The 16,809-nt window shown below is 33.5% G+C and overlaps 2 protein-coding genes across 4 annotated transcripts; one reads left to right on the top strand and one right to left on the bottom strand.

Annotated features, from left to right (window-relative positions):
- Positions 1-2,273: 2,273 nt before the first annotated feature.
- On the top strand, positions 2,274-5,334 carry LOC110647639 (amino acid transporter AVT6A). Its single transcript, XM_058140206.1, has 5 exons — positions 2,274-2,796; positions 3,410-3,562; positions 4,049-4,252; positions 4,367-4,832; positions 4,946-5,334. Exons 1-5 carry the CDS (start codon positions 2,364-2,366, stop codon positions 5,082-5,084), a joined length of 1,395 nt encoding a protein of 464 aa, XP_057996189.1. The 5' UTR covers positions 2,274-2,363; the 3' UTR covers positions 5,085-5,334.
- An 18-nt stretch (positions 5,335-5,352) lies between these two features.
- LOC110647638 (DNA-directed RNA polymerase 1B, mitochondrial) lies at positions 5,353-14,978 on the bottom strand. Of its 3 annotated transcripts, XM_021801572.2 has the most exons (19): positions 13,949-14,976; positions 12,811-13,044; positions 12,602-12,735; positions 12,456-12,522; positions 12,266-12,324; positions 11,910-12,027; positions 11,623-11,736; positions 11,284-11,415; positions 10,776-11,192; positions 10,531-10,581; positions 10,261-10,331; positions 9,791-9,875; positions 9,441-9,593; positions 9,280-9,354; positions 7,916-8,005; positions 7,745-7,792; positions 7,395-7,509; positions 7,179-7,282; positions 5,353-6,178 (listed from the first exon to the last, which is right to left on the bottom strand). In XM_021801572.2, the coding sequence occupies exons 1-19, from the start codon at positions 14,744-14,746 to the stop codon at positions 6,068-6,070; spliced, it is 2,976 nt and encodes a 991-aa protein (XP_021657264.2). In that variant the 5' UTR covers positions 14,747-14,976; the 3' UTR covers positions 5,353-6,067. The 3 variants fall into 3 exon arrangements, with proteins under 3 accessions (XP_021657264.2, XP_057996187.1, XP_057996188.1); XM_058140204.1 differs by lacking the exon at positions 11,284-11,415 and having other exon boundaries at positions 5,420-6,178; positions 13,949-14,977; XM_058140205.1 differs by lacking the exons at positions 5,353-6,178; positions 7,179-7,282; positions 7,395-7,509; positions 7,745-7,792 and having other exon boundaries at positions 7,988-8,130; positions 13,949-14,978.
- Between the last annotated feature and the right edge of the window lie 1,831 nt (positions 14,979-16,809).

Raw genomic sequence — 16,809 nt, 5'->3', positions numbered from 1 at the left:
TTTGGTTTACATAGGAGACTTGACATGGAAAACTTGGCACTCAAATTAATAAGATTGACTTTGTCAACTTGTATTGGAAACTGTCATCTGTTTTGGTTGAAGGTTGCTTTCTGATATTTCACTCGCCAAATTCAACGAAGAAAACCTTAAATCTATATAAATTGCATTTGTATCTTCTTTTAACTTCACTATGCCAACTTTTCAGGTGCTTCTATGCCATGCTAATTTTTGCAGTAATTTATAAATTTGCATCAAGAAAAGAATTGCTGCAAGAAAACATTAGCTGGGTTTCAAAATATTTCTTGAATGACAGTGCATTGCCTAACATTTGACATGTTTGATTGGATCAGAGAACAAGAAAACACCCATTCATGCTAGAGACTTTCTTGGATTGTGAAGTTGAATATAAAATCTCATTTTGCTAAAATCTTGCAGACTTTGAGTGATTAGATTAATAAACCAACTTGATTTACAATTTACCTAACCTATTAGTATATCATATAAATCATGTTAAAATCAACATGATGCAGCTAAAATTTTTTTTTAAATTTGCTTTTCTCCTTGTTACATCAAGTGCTGACGCTGAATTTGTTTAAAAAAAAAAAGGAAAAATCTAATGGTTGAATGTATGATGATGGGTTGATATTTAAGATGCTATAATAACTCATTAAAACACCAATAAAATCTTGCATGACCTTGTCCACTAAATGCAATTTGCTTTTCTCCTTGTTACATAAGTGCTGACGCTGAATTTGTTTAAAAAAAAAAAAAAAGAAAAATCTAATGGTTGAATGTATGATGATGGGTTGATATTTAAGATGCTATAATAACTCATTAAAACACCAATAAAATCTTGCATGACCTAGTCCACTAAATAAGTGTTCAACTGTTAACTTGCCAAAGTCATGCCAACTCAACTAAAAGCTTTAATTTTTAGCTACCCTACCTCGATTAACTAACCATAGTTCTGATAAAACAGAGTTGATAGGTTCTCTGAAACCATGATTTGGGATATGGAAACCAATTCAATAGACTCAACTTGGTCTTAAATGGGCCTAAAGATAAATTCTTGAACACCTGGTTGCAGCCACTCCATTCTAACTCCATTGAATTTGGAGAGCTATCGTTAAAGTTACTCAAATTTTTTTAATTTTTTTAAAAAATTATTTAACTTCAATTTGAGTATATTAAAATTATTTGTGACTAATATTACAGGTTTTCACACATTAATTTAACTAATTTTCACTCTTAATCACTTAATTTTATATTTTTTTTCAATATCATCATTAGGCTTTAATTTTTTTTTTTTTAACTCAAAACTTTTATAACTTCAATTTAAGTAAATCTAAAACTTTTGTTACGGATTAAAGGTTACCACACACACACATACATACAGATATATATCTTCTCCTCACATCTCTTCTAATTTCATATTTTCTAATAAAAATTTAAAAATTTCAAATATTTACACTAACAACAATATATTTACACTATCTACATTATGTAATACCCTAGAAATTTAAGAAATATGTAATTATTAATTTTTAATTATTTTTTATATTTTAAATACATTTTAAGATTTATTTTAAAAATTTTAAATTTAAATTTTTACCATTAAATTTGAGTGTATTTAATGTAATATTATTTATTTATAATTTAAAGGAATAACTTGAAATAATTGTATTTTCTATATTATTATTTTATTAGATGATGAATATTTAAAATATGAAATTTTAAATTAATAAAAGATATTTTTAGGTTTAATGTTATTATATTAGTTATTTAATGAAGATTTTAAATAGTTTTTTTTTTTATTTTTATATTTTAAGTTAATTGAGATATTTGAAATTCAGTGATGCTATTAAAAAAACACTTAAAATGTGAGTAAAAATTAACCCTTATTAATTTGAAAAACTGCAATATCTTATTACATTGATATATGATACATGAATTGAATTGAAGTTGAATGATTTAAAAAAAAAAATTAAAATTGAGTGATACTCTAATTGATAATAATCCCTAACTTTGACAGTGGGGTTTGCTTTGCTGCCACATATTTTCCCATGATTCTTGAAGGTATATCAATTATTATCATTACACAAAATACATTAAGATAAGTCTACCAGACTGAATCAACAGATAAAAAAATCCAAAATAAATAAGAAAGGGTATTGACTCATGTACACGTAATTTAACTGTAGATACTGATCATCATGACAGAAGAACATTCTTTTAAGAAGGGAAAGTAAGTACTGACAAGACAGCTTTGTCCTTTAAGAGACTAAAGAGCTGGTGCCTGACTCTGATGATAAGAACGCTAGCAATGCATTATCGCTTAGTCATTAGTGATAAGTACCTCATTTATGCAAATAGCAACTATGAAGATTGACAAGAAAAAGATCAGGAAAACCCGACCAACCCAGGAAGCCATCAACCAGGAATCACCATTACTTCCCAAAAGAAGAGAAGACAGGCAAGAAATCAAAGAATTAAATGAAGCTTCTTTTGTTGGTGCAGTGTTTAATCTTTCAACGACTATTATTGGTGCTGGTATCATGGCATTGCCTGCCACCATGAAGGTTCTGGGACTTGGCATTGGGATTGGTATGATAGTGTTTGTTGCAGTCCTCACAGAGCGCTCTGTAGAGATTTTGTTGAGGTATAGCAAGGCCGGGAAGCTGGACTCCTATGGTGGGGTGATGGGAAGTGCATTTGGGAATGGTGGGAGGAGGTTGCTTCAGATTTTTGTGCTTCTTAACAATGTTGGGATCCTCATAGTCTACATGATTATAATTGGTGCGTTCATTCACCTAGTTCATATATAAATTCTGTTCATTCTTTTGTTAGACATGGTTTTGCAATTGCTTTAGCAGTTTCCAGATAATTAACATGAATTGGTTGTTACTTTGTTGATGTGTATTTATATGAATTTGATCACTGCTGCTAAGGTTTGAGATTATCATGTGAATTAGGTGCTGCACTTATATGTAGTTTTTGTGCTTGAAAGCAGAGCAACCTAAAGTAGAAGTGGCTTCTCTGTACATTTAGCCTAGCTACTGAGTAAAAAATCAGTGATATTAAGGAGTCGGTCTGCTTGTGAACTTAACACATTATGTGTTGCTCTTCTATGAAGAACTGAGAGTCTGGTGCTAAACTTAATTACCTGATTATACAGATTTTCATAAGATTAGATGGATACAAGACCCCAGACCACCTTTTTTTCTCCAATCTTTTAGATGTTAAATTATAAGCTATTCCTTAACTTGATCAACTGGAATTTTACCAGGATATGATATGTCGGGGAGACTATGCCAATGAAGTTTATTGCTTCTCTTCTGTCTAACAATGATTTTCCCGAACTCTTGCCCATCCCTGACGTTTGAAAATTCTTATTGATTCCTTTGACAAGGTGATGTATTGTCTGGGACAACTTCAAGTGGAGTTCACCACGCTGGTGTATTGGAAGAATGGTTTGGAATCCATTGGTGGAATGGCCGTATCTGTGTTATTCTTTTTATGACCCTTGCTGTGTTTGCTCCATTGGCATGCTTCAAGCGGATAGGTTAGTATCAAGTCATGACTCATTCTGATTTTATACCAGTCCTTAAGACCGACTTTCAAAATGACCCCCTTCCAGATACTTTCACACAACCACCTGGAGGTTAGTTACTTTCTGATTAACATGATATTCAAGGAAAATAGATTTATTCTTTTCCCACAATATCAGATATCATGTTCATATACATTAAGTTCCTATTGTAATTCGGATGATCTTCTGGGGTGATGGTGTGATGCGTATCAAGGTTGCGGCTAGACATTACAGATCTGAGTAGACTATTTTTTCCAATTGCCTAGTGCTTTCCCCCAATGTTATTTATCATGTGGCATATGTTTGTCAGAGTTCATTCATCAAGACACGTGCTTTAATTATTATTATCATCATCAATGGCCATCAAGGAATTCTGTTTAATAGGAATCAATCTTTTCTGTTAAATCTACAGTGCAGACCTCTATGTTGTAGATGACTGGTACTTTCTGATGCTCACAGATTCATTGAGATACACATCCGCATTGGCAATTGCACTTGCAGTGGTTTTTCTCATTATTACCGCTGGAATTACAGTGTTCAAATTGATTAATGGAAGTGTTGCCATGCCTAGGTTGCTCCCTAATGTTACTGATAACACATCATTCTGGAATCTCTTCACCGTTGTCCCCGTTATTGTGACAGCATTTATCTGTCATTTCAATGGTAAGTGGTCTTATCATCGTATCCTCTCCATGGCTGTGGATGAATTTGGCCATTTTAATGTTCTGTTACTTGTCCAATAAACTTAAGCACAATGAGAAGTTGCATTTTCTGCAGTTCATACAATTGACAATGAGCTGGAAGACTCTTCTATGATACGGCCAGTTGTGCGGACTTCACTTGCTTTATGCTCTACTGTCTATATAATGACAAGCTTCTTTGGGTTCCTTCTATTTGGCAACTCAACTCTTAATGATGTTTTGGCCAACTTTGACACCAACCTTGGTGTCCCTTACAGCTATGTGCTTAACGATGTTGTTCGCATCAGCTATGCTCTCCACCTCATGCTTGTTTTCCCTGTGGTCTTTTATCCATTGCGCCAAAATATCGATGGTCTTCTTTTTCCTTCAGCCAGGCCTTTGGTTTCAGATAACTGTAGGTTCACACTGCTCAGCATAGCACTCATTTCTTTCATCTTCTTGGGTGCAAATTTTGTACCCAGCATTTGGGTTGCTTTCCAGTTCACTGGAGCAACTTCTGCTGTGTGCATTGGATTTATCTTCCCAGCTGCCATTGCCCTGAGGTGGGTAGTTTTACTCTTGAGCCAGAATTTCAAATAACCCAAAAACTTACTACTTCTCTCAGTACGTCATTAATCACTTATTCACTAGATGGTTCAAATTTATGGTTTTTCAGGGATCCCCATTTGGTAGCATCCAAGATGGATAAGATCGTGTCTGTGTTCATGATTTTTCTTGCTCTGTTTTCGAGCTCAGTGGCTATTTACAGTGATGCTTATGCCCTCTTCAGAAAGAATCCCTCTCCACGCGAGTGATTTTGTTTGTTTACTAAGATTCTGATGTGCAAAGCAAATAAGCGATGCTTAGCAGAGAAAATAAGTTCCCCAATAAAGGCTGGCTTAACAAGTTGATGTGCAAGTATATAATGTTATGTAATGACTGTCCATAAGCATTGCTGTATTTTGGTTTGATCTTTTTATCGATTGTAATGCATCACCCTAATTCATATTTCATCAGCTTCAGGATGTTTTATATGCAATCATTTCTTTCGAGATTGCTTTTTCACTCGGTTCATCCTGTGGCTAAAAAAATGGAGCCTTTATCATTTATTTTCTCATAAATAGACAATTATGGCAAGAGACGAACAATCTCAAGAAAAGATACAACCACAAATCTTGTAAAATAATTAATGCAGATCCAGCAAAATACTACAAAAAACACATGTATAATTCCCATGTTACCTTTCCCTTGAACCCACTTCATTTTCAGAAGCCTAATGTCAATGTCAGCATCTCAGAAGGCGAGCACAGTAATGCCAGAAAATCTCTTATCCTTTTGTGATTAATTGGAATCACTTCAATAATAAATATCCCATCCCTACGATGCCGACGCTTTGATTCACTTTTGTGCAAGGCCAGCTTAGAATGAAACAACTTATTTGGTAATAATTGGAGCTATTCTTTCATACCATATCCTCGTTCACTTCGACTAAGGTAGACAAAAAAGACGGACAAATTTGAAGGAGCAGGGCCAGGATTGTAAAGGGGGCATCTCCAGCAAATAGTTATATCAAAATTTTTTCTTTTTTTCTTTTGACATATGTACAAAGTACTTGTTGGACACGCATACCTCAGATCTTTTAATCTTGGCCGTTTCTTCCTCAAATGAGTAGTTGGGTATCTGTGACTTTCACAAATGTGCACGGCAATGAGTGAAAAAACTGTCACCACCTCGCAACTGAATGAAAGAGGTATCAAGCGCAATTTCAGATCTGTCAAGATTTACTATATTGTTCAGACTAGTTGAAGAAATAGGGAGATTCCAGGACATCTCTGAGATCAAAGTCTCCTCGCTCTGGTAAGGGAGGAAATTTCAACTTAGGGAATGACGTTTGAAAGCCCTCCAACAACTACAAGCACAAAATCAATACAAATGAATTTAATAGTTCAATGCAACATGCCAAAAAATTAATTTTTCAGAATCAAGGCACTTTATATTTCTAACAATGATCATAAAAAAAAAAAAAAAAAAGAAGAAGAAGCTTTTAATACAGCCTTGCAGGTATTTAGCAGCAGTGCTAGGACCACAAATTAAAGAATGAAATTGATAATCATTTATGTTTTCCTGCCTCCAATTTCATGCTTTCTCAAGGGGCTAAATTCTCAAGCTTTTTATAATGGAAGAAGTTACTACCCTTAAGCACGTAGAAGATCTAAGAACAGGTTCAAGGTAATACATGATTATATGGTATGCTTCATGTTGACATCATGATAAAATAAATGCTTACATAATCTTTCTCTTTTTCCTTATAAACAGTGAAAAGAGAATAATACTACAAGCAAGACAAATAAAGTCAGGATCCTCTCAATAAGAAATAAACAAAAGGTAAAGTCAAAATTAACATAGCAAACTTCTAAGACAGTTGAATCTCCACTAAGGTATCCCATTAAATTAAATTCCCAGAAAGTAGAACACCATAGAGAAACCAATAAGATGATGCTAATCCCATAACAAACTGCAGAGTGCAGACGAAAGTATCAGTCCTTAAAAAAACATAGCACTCCTCTCCCACCAATACACATAAAATACAGACAAATAAGCAAAATAATATAACCAACTGAAATACTTGCTTTCTGCCAAGGAAAATGATCTGTTAGAACGGAGGGAGCACAAGGATTGTGTTTGAAATCTAAACAGTCTAGCTGACTTAAAAAAATGACCATCCCACGTTATGTTTCCTGCTTATTTTCAAAGAAAGCATATAGAGCTACAGATAGAAAAAAAATTGCATGAGGTGTCAGGATGGACTGGGAAAGCACAAGCTCTGTTCCATTTTCCCATAACAATGACAATATGAAAGAAATCTTGAGAAGCAGTTTTAAGATATTCTATAGACAGAGAAACTTTACATTCTCTAATATTGGTGCCTCGTAGAGTTCAACAAACTTTTCTCGAAGTATCCTATTCATTTCGTCAACATCACATGCATGCGTCCAGTATGAATCGTGGACCCCTGAAGTTGGATATTGAGATAAAATAATAAGATTCCAGACATGCACATATTGCAGAGGGTCAGAGAGAGAGAGAGAGAGAGAGAGAAGGAAAGCCACTAGCCCAGCACAAACCTGCAAAATTTAAACCTGCCCGTTTGCAGGCAACAGCAGTCATCATCATGTGAGAGCCATCAAGGGAGTGAACAAAGTTTGGGGGGAAAGCGGTTCTTTGCCGCTTAACCATCACCTAAACAATCACAAAAATATAATCAGAACCAACTTGAAGCTCTTCTGTCGCTTAAACATGCATTTTCATTTCTTGGTTTTCTGTTCAAGACTTATTTGAAGAGAAGACAATACATACAAACAAAAGGGGAAAGAAAGATCCTTCAGTAACCAGGCAAATCATATATGCTACAGTTATCGCAATATTAAGGTAATAGTTTCAAAAATATAAAAAGTGAAAAGTTCATGACAACCACCTTGTCTGTTTCTCTTTGCAATGCCAACATCTGCAGGGACGTTTTAATCTGCAAATAATTCAACAAAACATCTTAGAGACACTTAAAAAGAGTTGGCACTTTATCAGATTCCGCAATTGAATATAGATATTGGCCAATTTCTCAAAATTTTATAAATTTCTAATTACTCACAAGATGCCTTCCCAACTGTCTATACGGTTGTACAACAGGAAGTCCAAGAGGAGTGGTCCATCTCACAGGTTGATTCTCTGAAGCTATTACCTGTTTATGTTCCAGTTGTCAGCCACTGCAGAATAGTTCTTAAAAAAAGGCCATGGAGCAAAGAATATAAGATGTTGATTTATCCCAATATTCAAATTTTCAGAATTCAAGTGCTGAAGATACACCTGAAATATGATGAGGCAAGTAACATAAGAATGTGATAAAATCTTTTTCTTTCTCCATTTTCTATTTCACAATTCATAAGAACAGAAACTAGGATTTCTCCAATCAATGATCCATACTGCCCCTTTACAATTAGAGCCAAAGCCCACAAGCAGTAATGCAGCAACTATCAAATATCACAAAATCCCTACAATACATTTATACGTTTGTAAAGGCACCAAATAAGATATTATAATGATCCCAGACCAGCATCATAAAGATACTGGATACCAGGCAACTACAAGATAAGAGGTAGACCATGAATGATGAGTTGACTTTATAATACAAGTAGGGTGGAAAGGGAAAAAAAATAATTCATGTTGTGGGAGCATGGTTTAGTTTAGCGGAGTTACTAAATGAATATGCTTACACTCATGAACCACATTATGACTTGACACTTACACAATGAGAACCCCAAATAGGTTAACAAGATCCTCAAAAATGTTAAACAGTTCCTATGACAAAATTGAAGTTACAACAGAACCTCATAATTGAAACAACTAAGAAGACCATGCCCATTACTGCACCCAACAAGAGAGAGGGAGAGTTGTTGTTTTTTTTTTTTTTTTTGGTCGTGGTGGTGGTGGTGGTTGTGTGTGTGTGGGGTTGGGGGTGGAGGGGGGGGGGGTGGAGGTGGGGTGCGCGGGCAGCATCAACATACAAAATGGGATTCAACACATTAACATATGCAAACTAGTATCAGAACCTGACATTGTCCTCAAAGATGGTTGACAAAACAATAGAGAACAAAAAGAGAGTCCAATAATAATATAATTTAATCAAAGTATTCAAGAATCAAGAATGACATCAAATGATCATGAGAAAGAATTTGTCCTTGTTCAAATCCTTGAATAGAATTATCATATTAGAATATCAATCATCAAGGTCTAGAAAAAGAAAACATCAAAGAATCACCAGTGACTGGGATTTTAATCGAGTCTGCCCCTCCATGGGACTCATCAAATGACAGGACCAAAAAAATATTATGTACAAATGTTAGAAGTACAAGAAATTAACAGCTGCAACCACATAGGTTTGCTCAGAAAGATTTGATCATAACCCATGAATCCATTTGGCTAAGTAAATTTACTGTGATAGAAAAAGAAACACACCTTTGCACATTCACCAAGCCAGGCCATGATACTTCTAGCACCTTCAAACATCTCTTCCAAAGCCATCAAGGTGGTCTGCCAATGCAGCAAATAATTAATAAACAATCTTTTTGTTATAGGCCCACTCAGATACGAACCCAACTTCAGCTTAGTTTGCTTACTTTTGCAGCATAGCAAGAAGCAGGATACAAAGCTGAATCATCTGCAATGGTACCACGTTCTTTTAGCCTCCTTTTGATTTGGTCACGGGCACCAATATAAGTGACACCATACACAGATGTCATCACTGTCTGCTTCACCAATTTCCTATCCACCTAAAGTTTCCAAATTGTGAAGGAAATTATTAGCAATGTACTATATAAGTCATTCAAAAGCACAAGATCATACTTTTGGCTCAATCATCAAAAATAAAAGAATCATTCCTAATTTTAGTAATTCAAGTGACAAGAATTTTCTAGAATAATCTCATGCACCATTTAATAATGTTGTCGAGCGTAAGAAAGGAAGAAACCTGATTGATTAAAAGCTTAGCATGCAATGCATTTGGATCAGTTGCTGGATCTTTTTCAGCATCCCTCCTCATTATATCAAGAACTCTGCATCAAGATAACAATTGACTTGGATGATTTAACAAAAAAGCACCTTCAGACTATTATAAGGCTATTCAACATAAGTCGTCGGCACTTTCTCCAGAATCAGAAAAAAGAACTGCACAATATTATAGAAGAGTGTATTTAGACTCCAATAAATTGCCATTTGTTTGCCCTATTTTCTTTTATACATATAAATGCTTTTACTTATTGTTAATGTGTGTATATCCAAAAATTAAATCATACAAAACAAATTTCACGTGGCATCTGCTTTTGCAAAATGTAAATGATATTAATCATCATTTTGCTCAAAATATTGCAGTTCGCCCCCTACCCATCTTTGCATTCTCATAATTTCAACAGGTGTAGACACGCACACAGTGGCACCCACCTGGCAGCAATTCCTGAGTACACATCTGCAGGTTTCTCTCCCCCAACAAGATTAACCGCAGCTGCACCCAACTGATAAAAATGAAATTTTGTTAACATATATTAAAAATTACACAACTCTGGGAAACAGAACTAATATAACAAATCTTCATAATGTTATGGAACACACTGCAAAGTTTCCAACTCAAAAAAACGAATACTTAGTTATAAATTCTCCTTTTAAAATCCCAAATTATGCTTCTTTACTTCATTGCAAACAGGGTTTTCTTACCTTGTCCCTTCCAAGGGCAGCATAATGTTGCAAACCATTACAGGAACCATCCTTGAAAAAGAAACAAGAAAAGATAAAGTATAACTTGTTCAATGTGAGAACACAATCAAAGAACATTAACAACGGTATATTTAGAAAATGTTATTGCTGTTTCCTAAAAAATTCCATCACAAATGATCATATGTAGGCATAGACTTTATTTTGGGCCAAGGACTTGAAATAATAACTATGCAGAGAAAATGAACCTGATGGACTGGCATATGTGAAATAGTGGTCTCTGGAGAGGAGCTTCTCAATGCTTCTGAGAGATTAATACATGTTGCCAAGCATTGAAAAGGATCCTCTGCGTCCAACCACCAGCGCCTTCCTTCAAGAGGTCGGTCCGCAGAATCAAAAATATCATCCAGATGATTCTCAGTAAATGCCATCCTCCCCTCATGGGATAACTTGTCTACCCCACCAGCATATACATTTGCCAAATGTATCTTCAGCCAGCGTAAGCCAGACTTCCCAAGAGGTCGCCTCTCTGCAAACTCCAGAATGCCCCGACAAAGATCAGAGCCAAGATGATTCAAATACGGATGCATGGGGTAAGCACGACCACGAAAATCAAGGTTATGAGGGTAGTAGAAGCCTTCCTCATCCTTCATCTTCCGAGCAACCTGCACCAGTTAATAAAAGGTCATCATGCCATCCACAAAAGCAAGCAATATAATACACTGAGCATATCCCACCAAAACAGGAGTTTCTTACAGCAAGTTTAAGTTCTATATCACACCGCTGTGAATGTCTCTCACTATTTTCCTTTTTTACATTTCTCACTTTCCACTTCCATTTTCGAATTTGAGTTTCATCTTCTGTATCTGGTTCCTCAGGCAGAGGAACCTGTAAGATATAGAAATGATAAGGAAAAAATGGAGTTTCGGTAAGACAATAATAGATAGAAAAATGTAGGAAATTAGTAATAACAAGCACAAAAGAATGCTGAATTAAACACTTATACAAGAGACTGTGGAGTTGCTTTCTTTACCAAAGAAGGAATTCAAACCAGATTTGAAGAAAAATAATTCAGCTTATATAAATGCAACTCACATCTTCACGCTCAACTAAACCAGCAAGAGCACCTCCATTAGCCCATATTCTGTCAACTACTGCAAGAACCTTCTTATTTACCCTCCATTTGGTATTTCCTAGCGTATCCAGGGCCTGATTCAGGAAAAAAAAAAAAAAGAAGTCGCATAATTATTGGAATCAAAACAGCACATGGAGAAAGTGCAGGATCAAGTATAAATCTTATCACAAGTCATCACCATTCTGCAATAAAATTATTTAACTGTGAATGTATAACATAGAGAAGCAAAAAAATATTGCTCTCAAACCTCAAAAACAGCCTCTAATTGTTTCCTTGGAGTCCTTTTAACTGCTTCACGTTGTTGTTTTGCTCCATGGGTTCGCATAAAATAAGATGGCAAAAATAAGTATGCGCCCTTGTCATACCTAAAAAATTGGCAAAAATTTAAAAATCACTACATTATGGAGATTAATATTTTCTAGCTGTCTCAAATAAGATTTGAACAATATGGTTACTGTAACCCAGCAACTATAACTACATCATAAAATTGGTACCAAGAACAATTGAAGACCAAGTTGTTCAACTAAACTATTCTTAACCATGAACTTCAAAGAAATATAGGAATGTACAAACTCATGAAAGATCAAAGCTTAAAGCCATTACCCTGTCCAGTTTAAAGGAGGCACCAACATTGGCATGTAAGGAATGACCATGTGCCTAGCCTACATGAACAAACCACAATTATTGTCATCCTTATACCATAGGGATAGATACAGCTTTAAAGTGCGTAGAACAATGGCGAAACCAAGCCTGCAATGATATGAATATATTCATGACAATATGTGCTACTTACAGATTTCTCAAGCCCTCTACGAACAAGTGGATCACACTCAATAACACCGTATCTCCTGCTGGTTTTCCTATCCAAAATACAAAAATTTAGACATAATGGCATAAATGAGAGAGTCATTAAATTAAAAAGAGAATGAATCTTCTCACTGTGTGTCTTTTACGACATTTTTAAGTGTATGCATAAATGCAGGGCGAATATCAGGTAGACCATCTCCTAATTGATCAATTGGAGGTTGTATATAGGCTGTTTCAATTAACAATTGAATCAAGCGGCAGCCAACCTGGGATGTAGAAGAATCAGAATAAATTTAAAGAAAAGTGCAACTTCTACACATACAAATGCGGATATCACAAACCTTAACATGTGCTTCTTGACCCCATGGCAGTGAATCATCATGGTCCTTCACTAATCCCCTTAGTTGCTGAACCTTTTGCTTTTTCATCAGTTTAGTGACTTTTTTCCTCAGTTTCTCCTGTTCTTTAGCAAGTTTCTCTTCTTCAGTGATCACAGGATCTGATTCACCGTCAGGTACCTTCTCTTTTGTGCTCTTCTTTTTCTTTGTCCTCTCCAATAACCTGTGTATCCTAGCCTGATCCACAAAGAGGATGATTATGTTAACCTCTAAATATAAAAACAACAGGGCCACAAATGTTCTTCTCAGTACTATCAAGTTTGAATTGCTATGTGAATGACAAAAGATAAAGCACAGCCTCAGGAAATTGCCCATTAAGGCATCATTTATTAAGAAGCCAAATGACTAAAAAAGACCAAAAAAATTTTTTGAATCTGCAATTTTACTATTCAAACCTTATTAAAATGTACTAACATTTTATTTCATCAATATATCATTTTGTCTGTGTAATGAAACTTGACTACTAATGTAATGAGCATTGCATTTGTAATCAATTATATTTCACAACATGTTGGAGAAAGATAGCCAAACATCCATTTGTTTCGTAAAAATGGAAAACATTTTATGAGAAAAAATATTTGAGAAAATGACTTATTATATTGTTTAGCTGCTACAATGAAATTATAAATACACACACACACACACTTAAGAGTCGAATATGAAAAAAAAAAAAAAAAAAGTTGACTGTCGTTAGTGACAAAGCAGCAGCCACTGATGGCCAGTATTGCTAGAGAGGATAAGTGGTGGTCACTACTCACTAGACTAATAAATATGTGCTTTCATATGAGTTTCTTCCGTTTTATGAGTTCATAAAAGTCCACAAAAATTCACTCCTATCTTGAAAACAAGAATTCATTTTCCTTCCCTTTGATCAAGATAACATTTTTCAATAACCAATTTTCTTATGCACTCTAATTACTGGAAAATGCAAAAAATATTTTACACAAAAAAAACTGAACCGCACTGTAATCACAATTGCATCACAATAATTGAACTTTGTTTTTATATAATTAAAGAAAACAATTTCAAATATGAAAAATGAAATAATCAATGATAGAACTAAACTGCTAAGTCCACTCACCTCATGCTCAATTGCTTCACCTACTGCACAGGCAGCTTGAACCACCCTAATGCTCCCATTCCCTCCGTTACTAGTCATTAACAATCCCATCATCTTATGCATAGTAATAACCGCCATCATATCCGCTGGCAATGCTTCAAAATACTGTCCATGACCAAGAGATAACTTACCGCTCTTCTGCTTGCACAATTCCTGCTCTGCGGCAATTGCATCTCTCAAAGGCTCAAACCAACCCAGAAACAAAGACTTTACATAGGGCAAATTGGGTGCTAGCTTATGCTCACACATGTCCATTAACAATTCCTGATACTCTTTAGCTGCCTCCTCCCAGGCCTCTGTCTCCATTTTTATTTGCCTCCTTTTAAGTATATTGTACTTCCCTATACCCATACCTGCTATTGTTTTCTTTTGCTGGGGCCTTAATTGTGCCTCCATTTTCTGGTGGTGTTTGTCGATTTCCTCGACATATTCTTGGAGTTCATCGGACCCAGAAAAGTCTGATTCATCTGTTGAAACAATTGCCCGTGCAACTGCAGTTGCATAACTTTTGGAGAAAGCAGAAAGACCAAAAGGATTTGTTAAATTAGTGAAATTGGGTTTTCTCAATCCATCGCTTTGAGATGGTAAAATATCGATTCTGCGAAAACCCATAAACGAGTAAGGAGAAGTTAGGCATGTTTGGGCCTCTGGACACCTGATGTTCTCGACAAAAACTGAATCTTGATAGAATTTTGTATCATTTGAGGAAAATTTGAGCTTCTTAGAGGAAGAAGCTCGCTTGGCAAAGCTTCTCCACATGTTTTCGATTGATCAGAGACGGAACAAGACTGTAAATTTAACAGAAAAGAAAAAGAAGAAATAAGTGTTACAGGAACCAAATTTCAAGCGAGATGCGAGGAGATGAGAACTAGAGAGAAATATGAAGAGATTGATAACAGTGACAGATTCAATGTGGGAATGAGAAATCTCGAAAACAGATAGGAAAGGGGACCTGCCAGTGGCTAAAGTAGCCGCCTTAAAACCCTCCTTAAAACCTATAACCTGATATATCAAGTCTTCTTTGGATCTATCCAATCATTCATGTGTTTCGGATCCGACCCGTTTTAAGCCCAGTGTTAATAACAGCTATCAAAAGATCTATGGGTGGGTCGATGGATTCGGATGACCCGATCACTATTTTCTTCGTATTGTGAACATTATTAACCTGATCCCATACTAACATTTAACCCTAAAAAAACATTACTATTAAAAAAGTGAAAAATAAATTTAATCTCTTTAATTATATAAATAATATTAATAAGAATAAAAATTAATTTTGTATCAAATGCCTCCTTAATTTTTTTATATAAATTTTTTTTAATTCATAAATTCTATATTTGTTTTGTTTAAAATAAAATAAATTATTTTATAAAATTTATATAATCTATTTCAAAACATTTATGTAAATAAAACAATTAATTCATAAAAAATATTAAATTAAAGTATTTATTTTATTTAAAAAATTAAAATTTTATGAAATTTTTATATTTTATTTATATATTTTATATAAAGCGGTGCTCCGAACGTTTTTATTATTTGGTAAAAGAGTTATGCAATAAAAGGTAGTAAAGAAGTTTTTTGTAATTTATTATTTGATTTAATTGATAACTAATTTATATTTAGTATTTAATAAAATTATGTTTAATTATTTTTATTATTAAAATAATTATATAATTATAAATTTATTATATTATAATATTTATTTTATTATTAAAATAAAATATATAATTATTAATTTATTATATCATAGTATTTATTTTATTTTTAAAATAAATAAATTATGTTTGGAGATGTACTCTTAAACTCATTCCAAAAAATAATAAATTAAAATATATGAAAAATTAACTTAAACAACACATAAATAATAACCATTACCAAAATATATATATATATATATATATGAAATTTGTTTTTTTTTTTTTTATTCCATGTGCACTATTGACGCTTCATCCAGCACTGCTTGCTCTTAAATTTTATAATGTGAATGTGTTGGCGCAAGTAATGTTACAATGTTAACGCAGAGTGTACATAAGGATGAGGAATTGCGAGTTTCAATCCATGTATGAGTAAAGATTATTTTTGTCAAACAATAAAAAAGTTAAATTATTTTCACAAACAGTTTTATAATTTAAATTTATATAATTTACAACTGATAAATACCCTGCTAACCGTCACCTGCATTATTTAACGACTAAATCAAATAGGGGTGTGCAAACGATCGTTTTCGTTGAACCGAAACCGAACGAAAAAAAAAAAAAAAAAAAAAAAAAAAAAAAAAAAAAAATCGAACGAAATATGAAAAAAAAAAAAAAAATCGAAAATCGATTATATAAATTTCGGTTCGATCGATTTCAAAAAAATCAATATTTTATTTTTTTTTTTTTTTTTTTTTAAAATAAAAAAAAAAAAAAAAAAAAAAAAAAAAAAAAAAAAAAAAAAAAAAAAAAAAAAATAGTTTTTTTTCGTTTTCCTTTGATTTTTTTCATTTTTTTTTTTTTTTTTTTTTTTTTTTTTTTTTTTTTATTATATTATATATTTATTTTTTTTTTTTTTTTTTTTTTTTTTTTTTTTTTTTTAAAAACCGAAAAAAACAAAATAAAAAAAATTAAAAAATAAAAACCGAACCGAATTTAAAACCGAACCGAATTTGAATTAATTAATCGGTTTCGGTTTTTTTCGTTTTTTTTTAAAAAAAAAAAAAAAACCCTAAAATCAAACACCTCCTATACACAAAGGCTGTTTTGAGTCATATTTAGAAAGCATCAATATGTATTTGATAATATTTTTTTTAGGAGAGAGATTGGACCATCGACCATAACCAA

Source organism: Hevea brasiliensis, chromosome 17, assembly GCF_030052815.1.
Source record: "Hevea brasiliensis isolate MT/VB/25A 57/8 chromosome 17, ASM3005281v1, whole genome shotgun sequence".
NCBI lineage: Eukaryota > Viridiplantae > Streptophyta > Magnoliopsida > Malpighiales > Euphorbiaceae > Hevea > Hevea brasiliensis.
This window is presented reverse-complemented; position numbering and strand designations above follow the sequence as displayed.

Coding starts and splice junctions, on each gene's coding strand:
- LOC110647638 (XM_021801572.2), bottom strand. CDS start 14,746: ATGTGGAGAAGCTTTGCCAAGCGAGCTTCTTCCTCTAAGAAGCTCAAA. Junction 10,582..10,775: donor CACATATGCCAGTCCATCAG/GTTCATTTTCTC, acceptor TTCTTTTTCAAG/GATGGTTCCTGTAATGGTTT. Junction 8,006..9,279: donor GGCTTGGTGAATGTGCAAAG/GTGTGTTTCTTT, acceptor GAACATAAACAG/GTAATAGCTTCAGAGAATCA.
- LOC110647639 (XM_058140206.1), top strand. CDS start 2,364: ATGCAAATAGCAACTATGAAGATTGACAAGAAAAAGATCAGGAAAACC. Junction 3,563..4,048: donor GGCATGCTTCAAGCGGATAG/GTTAGTATCAAG, acceptor TGATGCTCACAG/ATTCATTGAGATACACATCC. Junction 4,253..4,366: donor ATTTATCTGTCATTTCAATG/GTAAGTGGTCTT, acceptor CATTTTCTGCAG/TTCATACAATTGACAATGAG.